Below are 16,059 nucleotides of genomic sequence, written 5' to 3'. Positions count from 1 at the left end.
CTAATTTGTATTTTACAATTTTGTTGATTCGAAAGTATGTAACATGAAATGCATCTCTTAACTGCCAACGCTTAGGACTTTTAAAATGCAACTGAAGTTAGAGGGATATGGAGGCTGCCATATTTATTCCCTTTTAACCAATACCAGTTACCTGGCTAGCTGGCTGATCTTCTCCCTCTAATACTTTTAGTCATAGGCTGAAACTAGTACTTGGTAAGAGTACTTGTAGAAGGTACAGTCAGGAACCAAGAACATCTATCAGGCCCTAGGCAATGTAACTGTGGGTACATGTAAGAGTGGTGCAGGGGAATTAGGGGATTCTTCCTCTATTACACATTCTTAATGCACAATCTGAACCAGGTGTATAGTGTAGGGTGATAGACAACACCTCTGTGTTCAATGTGCACAACATTCTCAGAGGATTCCCTGCAGCTCTGTGGAGAGTGCATATGTAGAGTATAGTAATACTGTGTAACAAAGTAAACCTGAGACAGATGAAATTAAAGTTATATACATACCTGGGGCTTCCTCCAGCCCCCTTCAGGCTAATCAGTCCCTCACTATCCTCCTCCGCCACCTGGATCTTCTGCTATGTGTCCAAGTACTTGAGCCAGTCTGGCGTAGTGCGCATGCACACACACCGCTGGGAGCATACCACACCCGCGCAGCACTATTGCGCAGGTGCAGAATGCTCCTGGCTGTGGAAGCGGCACGTAGCCAGACTGCTCTGACTGGCTGAATTACCGGGACTCATAGCAGAAGATCCAGGTGGTGGAAGAGGACAGCAACTGAATTAGCCTGAAGAGGGCTAGAGGAAGCCCCAGGTATGTATACATTTTTTTTCTTTTTATCCGTCTCAGGTACCCTTTAATTTGTGGTCACCAAACCAAATTTTAACAATATATCAAATGATTTGATTTCATGAGCAAAGGGAGTGCATACATTTGCATAAACCAACATCAATGCAGAATTATATATAAGATTCCTGTGTACACATCATATATACTGTACAGTCACAATCAGATATGTATATCTGACTTTAAAAATACGGGGACTGCTTAATTGAAGCAGCACAAGTAACTATTTTTTGATTGGTTTATTTCATTTTTGTGGTCTAAGCACAGCTATTACTGTATATATAAATTATTTATGATGACTATTATCGGAGAAATAGAACATTTTATCATTTTCTATTTTAATTACAGTTTAAATTCATTAGGAGTCAGTCTGTGCATTTTCTCCCGACACCGACTCCAGGTACTCAAAAAATTGCCTCGACTCCGACTCAACAGCCCTGGTGTAGTAGCAGCAGTGTGCATGCACTTGCTTAAGTTTAGGACAACCTATAGTACACCTGCGTAAGAATGTTCCTGCTGCAGACATGTGCATGAGCCTGCAATTACATAGCGGGTAATTTTGCATTGTTTCAGCAACCTTCCTCTTGGTCTGATGTGGCCTAGGTGAGTATTTTTTAAATCCTGACCACTGTGTTGTCATTTAGTGCTCCTCCTCCGTATGTGCTTCCCTGCCGCCACAATACGATTGCCCATTGGAATCTGTGACCTAGTTGGGGAGGTTAGTGTTATGCAGAGGGGAGAGTAGGTTAGTGTTAGGCAGAGGAGAATGGGGGTTGAAGCAGCGCATGCACATAGCAGTCTTGGCATCCACAAATTATGAATTATCATACTACGTAGCTCAGTGACGTAGGGTAGCTCAAGCTGTCATTACACTGCCTAATACTGTTTTGGAGAAAAACTTACAAGTTCCTCTTATACAGTATCTAGCCCAGAGTTGCCTTAGTAAATCAAACCTAGGTGTGTTATCATTGTAATCTCTTGCCAATCTCAACAAAAAAAGCTGTGGGAATATATGGATATAAATTAGCAAAATGCGAATCATCTGCATGGTTTGTTGAGTTCATTCACCCATCACAAATGCATGAGAGTAATTTTTCCAACCCTTTGTTCTGTTATATTTTTCCATTTCTTCCTAACAGTTGCATGGTACAAGAATAACTTCCACAACTGGAAGAATGTGGAGCATGCGCTGGAGCCGTTTATTTGAAAGATGCAGGATGCTGCGAGAAATCAGAGGATCATGGGAACACAAATGATCAGGACTAATATTTATATATATATATATATATATATATATATATATATATATGTATATATATATATGTGTATATATATGTATATATGTGTATATATATATATATATATATATATATATATATATTATATATATATTAATGAAGGATTATTGAAAAGTAATGAGTGTCCTTCAGAGAGGCAGACATGGGAATGCTGTGCTGTTGCTTGTGAATGGTATACAGTCATGTCCAAAAGTTTAGACTGGGGCTCAAATGTTATATTTTGAAAATAGTCTCTGCACTCTCCTTCTTACAAAATCTTAGATAACACTGTTTATTTATCTCTGACCTGATAACATCACTACAGAGTTTTAAAATAATGACAGCAAAATGATATGTTGTATTGTTATACCCTGAATGCGTTTGTACAGCACCACGGAAGATGCTATATAAACCAATAATAATTGCGTTGCACAAAAGTTCAGTATATGCCATTCACAAACACCTGCACAGCATTCCAATGTCTACCTTCCTGAAAATTATAACTTTTAATTTAATTGTAGACAATGTACATAAAACAAATACAGATACAGCTTTCCGAAGGTCCTAAATGTACATTCTTAATAAAAATGTTTTTTTACTCAGTGCAATTTTATAAAATGAAGGAAAGTTTTATATAAGGACATATTTTTGAAAAGCCATAATACTGCCTTTCATCCCTTCAGTGCCCTCCGCAGAATGTTCACCGCAGTAGTTTGGCAGTCTGTGGTCCATTCATGAAGGATAGAAGATTACCTGCCAGTATTGTTATTATTACATATGCTACCCACTTCCAGGTTCTCAGCATCACATGATGCAGAATGGTTAGTGAACCATGGAGGAGGTCTCAGGGATTCTCTACCTGCATCAGCATAGTGGAGAGCAGCAACAGAGACTGCTATCAGCTACTGTAAAAAATCCATATTGTGTTGTTACTCATTTAACAAATTTAGTAGCTGCTGCAAACTTTAGCTTTGCCAGCTTCTTGCTGGTGAAGGCATTTGTGCGGAGAGGCAGTTATGATATTTGCAAATTAAATTCTTTATAAATATTTCTGAAAGTGTTTATACATTATGCATTTTATTAACTGAAAAATTAATGTTCTGAATGTATGATTAACATAAACGGATATACTTATTTTGATGTATTGCTTCTATGCAATTGGCATACAACAGTTGTAATTTATGTTTTGAGAGATAACACTAAGTTAGTATATTGGGAGTAACCCCATATTCCTATTGCTTTGAAATGGAGGGGGATTTTCCAGATGCAATGGCAAACACCTTATTTATTTTGTCATGCGTATAACTGTTCTGGTAATCGCAACATACAATAACAGTATGAACATAAACTGTTCCTTCAGTGCCATCTGAACAAAGAATACAAGACATAAATGCTGATTGTCTGATTTCCTACTTTAACAATTCCATTCTCTACAGAGTGCCTAGAGAAACATTTTCAGTGTAATTTAATAAAAATCTATTTTTCTTACATTGTGTCTGTTTTGACTCGTAGAGCTGTGCTTTCTAAAAATCTATTTTTGCTGAAGGAAACAACTTTTGGGGAAAAGAAGAAAAAAAACTGTAGGCTCAACAATCTTCTCTGATATCAGTGTCTGCTGTCAGCATCTTGCTTGAAGTCCCATAATATTATTAAGATTAGCAGGGCAACATTGCAGAATCAGCAGCTTACCCCTCCGAGCACCATCCAAGTCAGATTTGTAGGTAAAAGAAATGTTTGGTGTTTTAGGAACAATTATTTTGGCGAAAAAATACTAATTGTACCCATTAAAAATCTGGTACACTCTTGAGTACATTTGAAAGTGGCAGTTTTATTTATGTATAACAGTTGGATATATATGACACTTTGCCATAATCCTCAGTTTAGAGTGAAATGAAGAAGAGATAATACACCCACTCAAAGAGTCGCAAAAACAATACAATTAGAAAAAAACCAATAACCAGGGACAGGTAAACGGTTGCTGAGTCCATCCTTAGGTCTCTCTCACAGGTGAGGTTGAACTGCACACTTGCAAGCAGTTTAGGCTGCCAGCCACAAGCTGCTTTCAGGTGCAGTTGAATGGCAATGTTTTAACACGTCACTGCCTTTTAAATACATCACTCTAACAACTGTAAGTACCTCATGTACGTAGAAGTCACCCCCCGTTTCTGACTGAGCCAACTTCTGGCTTAAGTCGCACCCCTTTTGAAGAGTGCTGCTGTGATTTTGTCCTAAAGTACAGAGAGACCTCTGCCATCCACCTATAATGGGAACCGGTCCTTATAGACCCAAGCCATGTATTTTTTTTTTAGCTCTTGATAATTTTTTTTTCATAATTGGGGGAAAATTAAACATATGAGTGATACATTTGTCAGATGTTTCAAAAGTTTATTATCAATTGGAAAAAAGTGACCCTAATTCCCGAAATTAAAAAAAAAGGGGTTTGACCACCTTTAGAAAGTGTATTGTGAATTGTTATCAAGCTCTGCAATCATTTTAATAAGTTTGGTAGAAGAGGATCTTTTTGGAGACCAATTGCATTGTGTGAGTGAGCATATAAGTGGCCTTCGTGATAGGAACACAGACATAGCATGTAATTGCGGTAACTTGTGTGATTATCAAAGCAAGCGCTCAGATTACAGGATACAGATTAATTACAGTATGCGCCATTAATCACACATATATCATTCTGGCAGAGACGTACCGTAATGATGAAAATAGAGGTACTTGGCTACAGAGCTTGTGGTTTTGAATGTTCACACAAGGTTATCAGATGTGTCTTTTTATGTAAGAAATCTCCAGTGGCTGCAAGCTGTGACTGTGCACTAGCTTTGGCATCCTACAGCACCATGGTGACCAGTAAGGTAATGTACACAAATCCCTGAGTAACAGATCAAGGATATGCCAGTTGTTGCCCTGACATACAGGACTTAATCTTCAGAGGAACAGAGTATGATAATCGGTTAGAGGAGACAGCAGTATTTACCTTAGTGTACTACAGTATGTGCATTTCTCTAAACTTATAAATAACTATGGCCTCGATTCATAAAAAGCAGTGCGATAAAAAAAATCTTGTCGGGAAAATACTGCACTCGTTATTCTCCCGGTCTGTGTGCCAATTCATAAAGATTTCCCCAGCTGCCTTTGAAGGTCGGTAAATTACTGCAGCCCATTGAGCGGTAGAGTAGAGCAGTGTGGCGATTCTCTCTTTTGCCCTGCACAAATGACAAATGACACATTTACTGTGTTTAATGGTTTAGAGTTTCTCAACATGTTTATAGCATGCACCTGTTGTGAATAACATCATCCAGAGCCGACACTACCATAGGAGAAACCTGCTCAAATCCAGCTGCCCTTCCCCCCCCCCCCCCGGTCTCCCCCAAACCTAGCTGTTGCTCACCTGTCCTGGCAGGCACATTCTTCGTCAGTCCGTGGCTCCAGACACTCCCGTCTTCATCCTTGCAGGGGTGCCTATTCTCCATGACTTACTATGTAAGAACATGCCACAGGTCACAGAGAAGATGCAGCCAGTGATGGATGAAGACAAGAAGCATGGAGCCACATGTGCTCACTGGGGCTGGGGGGTTATTTGACATCAACATAGGGGCCCTTAATTCAGCCTTAAAGGGAACCAGAGATGAGAAAATTAAAGATTTTATACATACCTGGGGCTTCCTTCAGCCCCATATGCTCTGATTGATCCCATGCTGCCGTCCTCTGCCCGCAGCTACGAGAACCGGCTCCCCGCTGTTCCGTCAGTCGGAGCAAGTCTAAGCGTAAGGGAAGTGCGCTGTTTGCGTATCTCTGTAGCAGCCGCTGAAAAGATATGTAGAGTGCACACTTCTCCTGCATAGCTGGCTCCGATGACGTCAGCGACGGGAGCCGGTTCTCGTAGATGCGCGCAGCGGTGGATGGCGGCACGGGATTGATCCGTGCGTATGGGGCTGGAGGAAGCCCCAGGTATGTATAACAGCTTTTTCATTTTCCCAGCTATGGTACATCTCTGGTTCCCTTAATATGAGTCTTAAGGCAACTTTTTTACTTACCCGGGGCTTCCTCCAGCCCCAAAAACACGGATGCGTCCCTCGTCGGCCTCAACAATAAGAAAAAAATGCAAAAAATTCATTATTTCTCAGTTTTCGGCCATTTTAGTTTTGAAACAATACATGCTACTGTAATTAAAACCCACACATTTTATTTGCTTATTTGTCCCGGTTCTTGCAACATTTAAAATATTTTCCTATTACAATATACATTATGTCACCAATATTTTATTTGGAAATAAAGGTGGATTTTTTTGAGTTTTGCATCCGTCGCTATTTACAAGCCCATAGTTTCAAAATTAACAGTAATATACCCTCTTGACATCTGCCCATAATTATTCATATTCCTGGCAAATTTTGACTTAAAGTTACTTTTATTAAACCAGCAAGTAATGTTTTGATAGGAAATTACATAGGTGTCTTCCAAAAGATAATGAGATGATGTACAAAAGGCATTATTGTGGGGGGAGGGAAACATTTCTCAGCTTTTATTTACATTTGAGCAAAAATTGCCAGTCCAAAATTATTCATACCCTTTACAAACTGTCACAGTCTGTGGGAAAATCCAAAGTTCTATACCATTCCAAATAGTCCAAGCTGTTGTAAAGCATTCTAATTACCCTGATTAATGGCAGCTGTTTTAATCAACTCAACAGGTAAAAGACAGCAGCTCTCTGCAGTTGGTTTGTGAACAGTCATGGCTAGACAAAGGAGCTCATCAAATTTAAGTCAAAATTTGCCGGGGGTATGAATAATTATGGGCAATACGGAACTTATTAAAAAAGTTCAGTCCCTAAGGTAACTATTTATGTATTTTTTGTATTGCAATTTTTTTTAATGCAAATAAATAAATAGGTCATTATGCAATAGTGTGGGAGGTTAAGTGTTAATGTTAAATGTATTTGTGGGTCTTTTTTTAAATAAATGTGTGTAGGTGTAACTTTAATATTTGGCCACAAGATGTCCTCGCGCATTAGTTCCTATTGTGTACTTATAGTACGCTAAATAGGGTGTAATGCGTGAACGTGTTACGTCTTGACGTATACAAATGATCGCGGCATCTCATTAATGCCTGCGATCGTTCACACGGGGACAGAGATTCCCATTAATTGATCTTCGCTCTAACTATCGACGGCGAGAATGAGCGTGGGAGCATGTGCGAGCGGGACTGCATGGCGGGAAGGGATGTAGAAGCTACGTTGCTTCGAAGTGAATAGGGATTTTGCAGGGACGTAGTTGCTCGTCCTGGGGTAAGGCAAGTGGTTAATATATGGCTTATCACTTCTGTTTTCAATTCAAAACTTAATATAGTAGATTGACTATGACAAGTTCATGTAGCATAGCTAAAGTACCCCCCCCCCCCCCCCCCCGAGTGTAAGCACCATTTTGGAAATAGAAATGCCATTTGAGCACAAACATTGGGTAATCTGGAACTGCACTCTTCTGGAGTCATTCCACATCCCCGTCTGATCTGCTGTTCAGAGTTGTGTCCATAGATATTAAGGGACAAGCATACCCCAGGAAAACATTCTCCAAACCATAATTCCATTGCCGCCAGCCTGAAGAGTTGTCATTTGACAGGAGGGGTCCATTTATTCGTGCTGTTTGCACCATAGTCTGATCCTGCCATCTGCACGATGGAGCAGAAAATGAGATTCATTGGACCAGACTTTTTTCCAGTCATCAAGTGACCAAAGTTCCTGCGCCCACAACAGGTGTCATTTCCTATTTTTCTGCGATACCAAAGGCACTCTTGATGGTCTCCTGCTGCTAAAGCCCATCCTTTGCAAAGCTTGTCTTGTTGTGCTATGGGATATGCTTTATGATGCACCAGCATTTAATTCAGCTGTAATTTGTTGTGTTGTTGCTCTTCTGTTGCTGCGGACTATGTATGCTACTCACCTTTTACCTCTCTCATTCACCAGCCTTTTTCAACTAGAATAGTTCATATTGCTTGAAGGTTTTTTTCTCAACGGCCACTCTTTAAACACCCGAGATACTGTTGGAAATCCTAAACGAGTCGTAGAAAATTAAGAATAAAAGAGAACAGTAGCTCAGTGTACACCATTGTAGTTGAATGACACAGCTGTTTGTATGGGATGCAAATAGTTAAACCGCTGGCAATTACACAGTAACACATCAGCTATCATACCCACCCTTTTTTTTTATTAGTATTCTGCTGTCATAGTTCCTACGAGGATGCCACTAAAATTAAATCGCTGTAGCTAAGAAGTGACAAGGTGATGTTCCAGTCTGCACGTCGTGCAATACATGGATAAGCCTGATTGTGACAGTATATGCTCTATAAAATGAGATCTCACCTTTTTTTTGTACTGCTTACGTCTATCCCAGTTTTGCATGAGGAAAGCACCCGAGCCATTTCCATAAACACAGCCCTGAATACAAGACATTGGGGAACACAAATCCAGCTTCATGATTATTTGCAGTCACATTGCCAGTTGTTAAACTGCACTAGTGAACCAAATACCCTAAACATAAGCTCAATAATTGGATGTTAGATGAGTTGTATGACTACAAGTAGAAATAGTCAATAGGATGGTAAGGCTAGAAATTATAAGCATCTTATTTACCATCTCTGACTACACATAAGAAGTACAAGCAGGGCCGGACTTGTACTTTTTACCGCCCAAGGCCACTGTCACCAGCTGCTCCCCCCTCCTTTCAGTATATGTATTGAGATAACGCTTCCTCCCTTTCCCTCCAATATAGGTAGCCAGATGGCTCCCTTAATCCCTCCTCCCCCCCCCCCCCCTTGAGTATAGGTAGCCAGCTCGCCTTCACATCGCAGCAGCCATCAGTGTTACTCAATTCTTTACTCATCTCCAGTGCAGAAGCTTCCTCTTCCTTTCCGTGTCCAATGCTGCCCAAGTCCATAGCTGCCAGCCACAATGCAAACGTGCACAGGGAGCAAGGTGGCTGCTAGCAGCAGAGTACCGCAGTCCAGGCACTAGCCTAATCTCCCTGCATTGCACTTCCAAATGCTGCACCAGTTTAGCCTGCTGCTTTGGTGCCCTTGCTCCCTCCTGTGGTGCCCTAGGCCATGGCCTAGGTGGCCTTGTCCTAAATCCAGCCCTGAGTACAAGTACAGCCACTCAGGCTGAAAATCATATCTTACATAGCTGATATAACCACACCTCCCAACTTTTTGATATAAGAAAGAGATACACTTAAGCCACACTTCGGCCACACCCCTAGTCATGCCCCGACACACCCCTAGTCACACATACCATAAAATGTCTATCCTGGTTCATTTTCTTTTATACATATGAAAAGAAATACAGTATATCAATTTAACGGATGGGAATAAGGTTTACGGTCAAACACATTTTTCAGTAGAAAAATACATATATTTACACAGATCTTTACATAAGTCTGGAAGGAGGGACAATGAAGAAGAAAAAGGGACAGATGGATTTGGTTCATAACTAAGGACAGTTGGGAGCTACGATATATCTCAGCTTAAGGCGCATACACATGCCGTATTCTTATAAACGACGGGTCCGTCAGACCCTCCAGCAGGGCGGTCGTTCTGCCGATAGTAGCACGTGAGTACAAGCTGTCAGCAGTGCTACTGTCAGCAGAACGACCGACTCCTGCGGGAGGGTCTGATGGACGCGTCATTTCTAAAAATACAGCGTGTGTACGCGCCTTTAGAGACTGAAGAGATAAGCATGTGTTTATACTATGCATGTTGTGTTGTGTTTCTGCATGTGAACACACTGCCCAATTGTTAAGACATATTCACATCTCTGTGTTGTAACAGCAGACCATGTTATCCTAACACACTTTCTACAGAGCATTTCTAGATATGTGCACTAACATGGTATGACATGCGTATGTTAAGATGCAAAGTGTGTGTGGAGTTATGCCCATTTTGCAGCTACGGGGAAGATTTATTAATACCAGCACACAACCTGAAGGAAAATTCTTGTAGTAAGTCAGATAAATAAATAGGAATGGATAGGTCAATGGTAGGGTTGGCCAAGTAGATGCTAGTAATTATGAACATGTTATGGGTATTTATGATAAGTTTTGAAATTGTTTAAAGACATCAGCTGATGATTTAGACTGGTTTGTTTCCTAGGTGTATACATTTGCAAAAAATAGCATAAAGTCTGCATGAAGTCATAGTTGTTAGCATCACATTGACCATCCCTAATCCCCGTATAAAAAGTGGACAGTGCTGTTTTGTATAGCTGTCACTGTATAACTGAGCTATGCTATCTTTCTGGACACCCACAGGCACTTACATATAATTAGCCCAATGACCTACAACCCACTTAGGGTTTGTTCACACTAAGGGCACTTTTGGCTTTTTTTAAGCGCCTGCGATTTTCAAAATCGCCCTAAAAGCACTTGTGCAATGATTCCCTATGAGAGTGTTCACATATGAGCAGTTCGATTCTGATCCGCTCATCAAAGCGCTGCCTGTAACATTTTTGGGGTGATTTGAAAATGCACTTTGTGTAGCGATTTCCCCAGCGCTTTTAAGAATAAATACATTGTATTTATTCTTTTCCGGGTCAAAGAGTTCACTTCCTGACTTTCATCAGGAAGTGAAAATAGAAATCGCTCTGCAAAGGTGCTTAGAAAAACATTTTACAAATCGCAAGACGCAGGGTAGCGCCGGGAGGTGCTAAAAATAATCACGCACCAAATCGCAAAACGCTGGCGTAAGCAATTGCGATTTTAGATGTGAAAAAGGCCTTACAGCTGATATTAGGCAAGAAAAATCATACCCCTTCTGTGGACAGCCAGCTAGAATCTCTCCTCGTTCTGACCCAGAAATGTACACCTTCCCTCCTCTGCTCGCTGCCCCCCGACACAACCACTAGGTGGTCTCCACTGTCTGACCAGGCTCCCCCGCCCCCCTCTGGTAAAATTGTAGCTGTGCAAGTACCAAGGTTAGTAGAAGAGGAGGAGGTCAGTGCGCAAGGTTGCAGATTATGATGTATCTTTTTCCATCACCACATGATGGTCTCTGTTGGAGTAACCTTTACCCTGGCCTTAACCTCACACTAACCACCCTCTCTCTTTAGCCTAACACTTCTCTCTTTCAGACGGGCAACTTACCCCTGTAAGCTGCTCTCCAGCACCAGCCGGGGGCTTGTTAGCGCTCAGTACAGTAACTGGACAGGCAGCCCCATATATAGTAAAATCTGAGTGTGGCTGCAGACGTGCTCAGACTCAACATGTCGCAGTCCTGTGCCACTGGCAGGGGAATAGCAATAGGGATTGCAGAGGCTGCAACCGCATCAGGGCCCTTGGGACAGAGGGGCCCTGTTGCGACCTCCCTCAACTGCAATATTAGCTCTCTATTGGTCCTGTGCGCATAATAATCACTTCTATAGATACGAGGAATATTAGTAATCATTAACAAACTGTTTCCCATTCCCTTCTTGCACCTCTGACACTGTAGTTGCCATGGGCAGGTTTTGGTGCGCGGTATCAATTGTTATGTATAGAGTGTTTGGGGGGGGGGGGGGGGTGTAAAACTTGCATTGGGGCCCACAGCTCCTTAGCTACGCCACTGGCCACTGGGAATTGCCACCGAGTGTTGACGATTGATGCGCATGGTGTTACTACCACTGCAATTTGGCTGCATTTAAATTGCACCTGAATTACACTGGCTGGCGGCAGACTGGACAGTGAACTGCTTGGCAAGCACGTAGTTCAGCTGAAAGAGGCCTTTGTACACTTTCTACAGTATGTTTAACATGGATAGCATGCAGAAAAGGCACTTGATGATGCTTAGAAAATAAAAGGCACAGTTAAAAGGTCCTCACATCACATCCGTTGCGTTCCGTCAAACAGTCGCTTACATGTTAATGGTATGTTCACATTTGAGCATCAGCATTGCGGCGGTTTCTGTCGGAATAACATGCAGCATGCTGTGTGCGTTATTCCTGCCTGTACATGGAATCATTACTGGCATTACCTGCATCAGGCCCATAGTGTGACAAGTAGCCTTAGGCTACATTCACAGTGCCACGTTGCGGAGCTGCATTATAAACTCTTATAACGCAGCTTTTGGAACTGCAATGATAAGCCTATGGGACTTTCACAGTGCGACGTTAGCGTCGCATTGTAATATGTGGTGTTATGGTAACGTACTGCTGCAGCGCGTTACCTCTAAAAGCACATGTTAGCGGATACAGGAAAGCATACATTTTATTGCCTGTATGCTTCACTGTACCTACTGTATGTGACAGTAACACGGCATTTATGTGCGTTACCACCTTTTTTTTGCATTGTGTTGTAATGCTGCGTTGCGACTTTAATGTCGCATCACAGCGCAATGTCCCAATGTGAATGTAGCCTCAAAGAACAACTGAAGCAAGAGGGATGTGGAGGTTGCCATATTTATTTTCTTTTAGGCCTCTTTTACAGTGGGACGTTGCGTTTGATGCGACGTTAAAGTCGCACAACGTGTCCCAACGCAGCGCAAGTAGGTTATGAAATTGGATGTTATTTTGCACTGCGTTATGTGTCTCTTGGTGCGCCATTTTTGTCGCATACTGATGGAACGAAACCGGTGCATGCGCTACATTTTAAAAAAAAAAGAAACATTACTGAGCATGTGCAACACACATAACGCAGCAAATTTATTGCTAAACGCGCAGCATGCAGCACTTTCTAAATATTGCTACACGTTACACACAACGCAACGTGTGCACTGTGAATGTCGCACAGACTTAGTAATGCTGTGTGTTAGTCCACGTTAAAACATTTTCTAACATGCGACTTTAACGTCCCACTGTGAAAGAGACCTTAAGCAATACCAGTTGCCTGCCTATCCTGCTGATCCTCTGCCTAATACTTTTAGCCACAGACCTTGCACAAGCATATACAGAACAGGCTTTTCTGACATTATTGTCAAGATTGGAATTGCCAAGATTAGCTGCATGCTTATTTCTTGTGTTATTCAGACATTACTGCAGCCAAATAGATCAGCAAGGTTGCCAGGCTACTGGTATTGTTTAAAAGGAAACAAATATGGCAGCCTCCCTATCCCTCACACTTCAGTTGTACCCCGAAAGTGAGAGAAAAAGGGGAATTAAACCCATAGTAGGCTAGTTCATCGGCTGCTGACCATTCTCCAACTGTGCATTGTCTTAAGGGGTCCCTCCAATCCCCCGTTTTCAGTCCCTTTAATGCTTGACTGACTGGCCTCTTCAATTGAGAAATCTGAAGAAAGTTCCTGCCTGTTCCAAACAGCGCATGTGAAGTCTATGGAGTGATGCTTTATGTGAAAGTCAACAATCACAGAATTTCCTTTCGTGTTGCATTCCATGTTGACGTCTGTGTCAGCATCCATAAGGCCTGGAACCCAGTAGAAAGCGCAAAACGCTACCGCAATCGCTAGTGATTTGTGATAGCGTTTTGTAAGTGATTTTGAGAGCGATTTCCCTGCTTCCATTAGAATGGAAACGCTCCCAAAATGCTGCATGTCCTGCGATTGCGATTTCTTTCATCGCAATCGCTCCAGTGGAATCTGTTAAATCCATTTACATTGGCAGAGCGTTTAGGGAAAACACTAGCGATTGAAAGCGCTCCCTAAACGCTCCAAAAAAACAAACAAACACTCTAGTGGGTTTCAGGGGTCATATTGATATGTATTCCCATGGTTTTCACATCAGAGGTGCTTATTCTTCCATGTGTAATGAAGCAAATATTTTGGATCATGTGCTGTCTGCTCATTCCAGCCTTATTACTTTGCTTTTGATGTGAGGCATTCATGGATACTAATCCCTCATATAACTTGGATGACTAGGCCACAGACATTGTGACGCAACGGACACAGTGTGAAAGAAGCCTACATTTTTACTATGGCACTTTTATTCTGTTATTGTTTGGAATGTTTTTTTAATTGAATTTGTAATTAGTACAGTCACTGAGGCAGGAGTCACACTTGAGAAAAAACGCAGTGTTTTGCTGCAGTTGAAAAACACGTGCAAAGACGCATGTAATGGGTGTCTATGGTGCTGCAGCGTTTCAGGTGGCATCTGAGATTCTGTGCAGAGTTTTAAAAAAAGATCACACTATGCGATGCCTGGAGAACAGCACAGGTACAGTATATGGAACCTGACTGTAGGCCGGTGCTAAGTCTCAGCCGGGCTGCTCAAACGGCCCTGGAAATGTCCACTTTTCAAATAACGAGACAGCACACCACTGGCTGCAAATCAATTGCTGTATTTTGTGGAACACTGCACATGGTACCGGTTACACAATATACAGCAATTGATTTGCAGCCAGTGGTGTGCCGTCTCGTTATTTGAAAAGTGGACATTTTAAAAAAAGATACAACCTGCACTACTTTCCAACACAATTCATGGATTTTCTTATTTCAATCAATGGCTACTGTAAAAAAAACCTCATGCCTTTAAAGGCACCCAAAACGCACAATTGCGTGGCAAAATGCTTGCGGGATATTGTCTAAGATCCTCGCAGATTCAAGTGTTGTCTCTTCCTTAAAGCAAATTTAGGAGGTTTGCAAGGCAAGAAAATGGATACTTACCTCAGGAGGGGGAAGTCTCTGGATCCTGGAGAGCATATATGCAAAAAGGATGCCAGGAATTTTGGGCGCAGGGTGAAGCTCAAAAATGGTTCACCTTGCTATTGCAAATTTCCCGGCAGCATTATTATTCCCCATGGGCAGCACGGTGGAGTAGTGGTTAGAACTCTCGCCTTGCAGTGCTAGGTCTTCAAATCCCAGCCAGGGCTCTTTCTGCACAGTTTGTATGTTCTACCTGTGTATGTGTGGGTTTCCTCCGGCCACTCCAGTTCCCTCCCACATTCCAAAAGCATACCGTACTGGTAAGTTAATTGGCTTCCCCCTGAAAACTGGCCCCAGACTATGATACATGCACTACACTATACATACATAGACAAATGACTATGGCAGGGATTGGATTGTGAGCCCTTCTGAGGGACAGTTATGTGTCAAGACAACGTATACTCTGGACAGTGCTGCGGGAAGATGTCAGCGCTATATAAATACTAAAATAATAAAAATTCCCCCTTCAGGTCGCCATGGACTCAGGGGTAAGATGCAATTTGAATAACAATGCTAATTACACCAGAGAGAAAATGTGTGCATCAACCAAGTGCATCAACCAAGTGAACCTGACAAATCTGGCTTTGCAAACTTGGCCTATTGGCTGATCACGAGACATTGCTCATGCAAATATGCATTTGCTTTCGCATGCCAAAAAATGCAGGGTCAAAAGCCAACACCGCAAAGCAATCGCCCTGCGGGAATTAGTTCATGCTACATAAACACTATCCAGGGGCGCCACGAGGAGGCTTCCCAATGCCCCCAAAGGTTGTCCATTTACAGAGATATTTCTCCCACCCACCATGAGTATGTGTAAAAATACACCCAAAACACATTATACTACTTCTCCTGAGTACGGCGATACCACATGTGTGACACTTTTTTGCAGCCTAGGTGCGCTAAGGGGCCCAAAGTCCTATGAGTACTTTTAGGATTTCACAGGTCATTTTGAGGCATTTGGTTTCCAGACTACTCCTCACGGTTTATGGCCCCTAAAATGCCAGGGCAGTATAGGAACCCCACAACTGACCCCATTTTAGAAAGACAACACCCTAATGTATTCCGTTAGGAGTATGGTGAGTTTATAGAAGGTTTTATTTTTTGTCACAAGTTAGCGGAAATTGATTTTTATTGTTTTTTTTCACAAAGTGTGATTTTCCTCTAACTTGTGACAAAAAATAAAATCTTCTATGAACTCACCAGACACCTAACGTAATACCTTGGGGTGTCTTCTTTCTAAAATGGGGTCACTTTTGGGGTTCCTATACTGCCCTGGCATTTTAGGGGCCCAAAACTGTGAAGAGTAT

At 41.9% G+C, this 16,059-nt stretch overlaps 1 protein-coding gene across 2 annotated transcripts in view; it reads left to right on the top strand.

The window, feature by feature from the left end:
• Positions 1–3,622, top strand: part of TGDS (TDP-glucose 4,6-dehydratase) — a 56,969-nt gene extending 53,347 nt beyond the window's left edge. Inside the window, exon 10 of one of the 2 annotated variants that reach the window (XM_068267921.1) lies at positions 1,997–3,622. In XM_068267921.1, coding sequence (XP_068124022.1) covers positions 1,997–2,113 — 117 coding nt within the window. In that variant the 3' untranslated portion in view covers positions 2,114–3,622. The remainder of the gene's footprint in view (positions 1–1,996) is intronic. The other variant, XM_068267920.1, reaches the window with a different exon arrangement.
• Positions 3,623–16,059: the final 12,437 nt, after the last annotated feature.

The sequence above is a fragment of the Hyperolius riggenbachi genome, chromosome 2 (assembly GCF_040937935.1).
Source record: "Hyperolius riggenbachi isolate aHypRig1 chromosome 2, aHypRig1.pri, whole genome shotgun sequence".
NCBI classification, from domain to species: domain Eukaryota; kingdom Metazoa; phylum Chordata; class Amphibia; order Anura; family Hyperoliidae; genus Hyperolius; species Hyperolius riggenbachi.
Note: the sequence above shows the minus strand (reverse complement) of the source record. Positions and strands in the feature narration are given on the sequence as shown.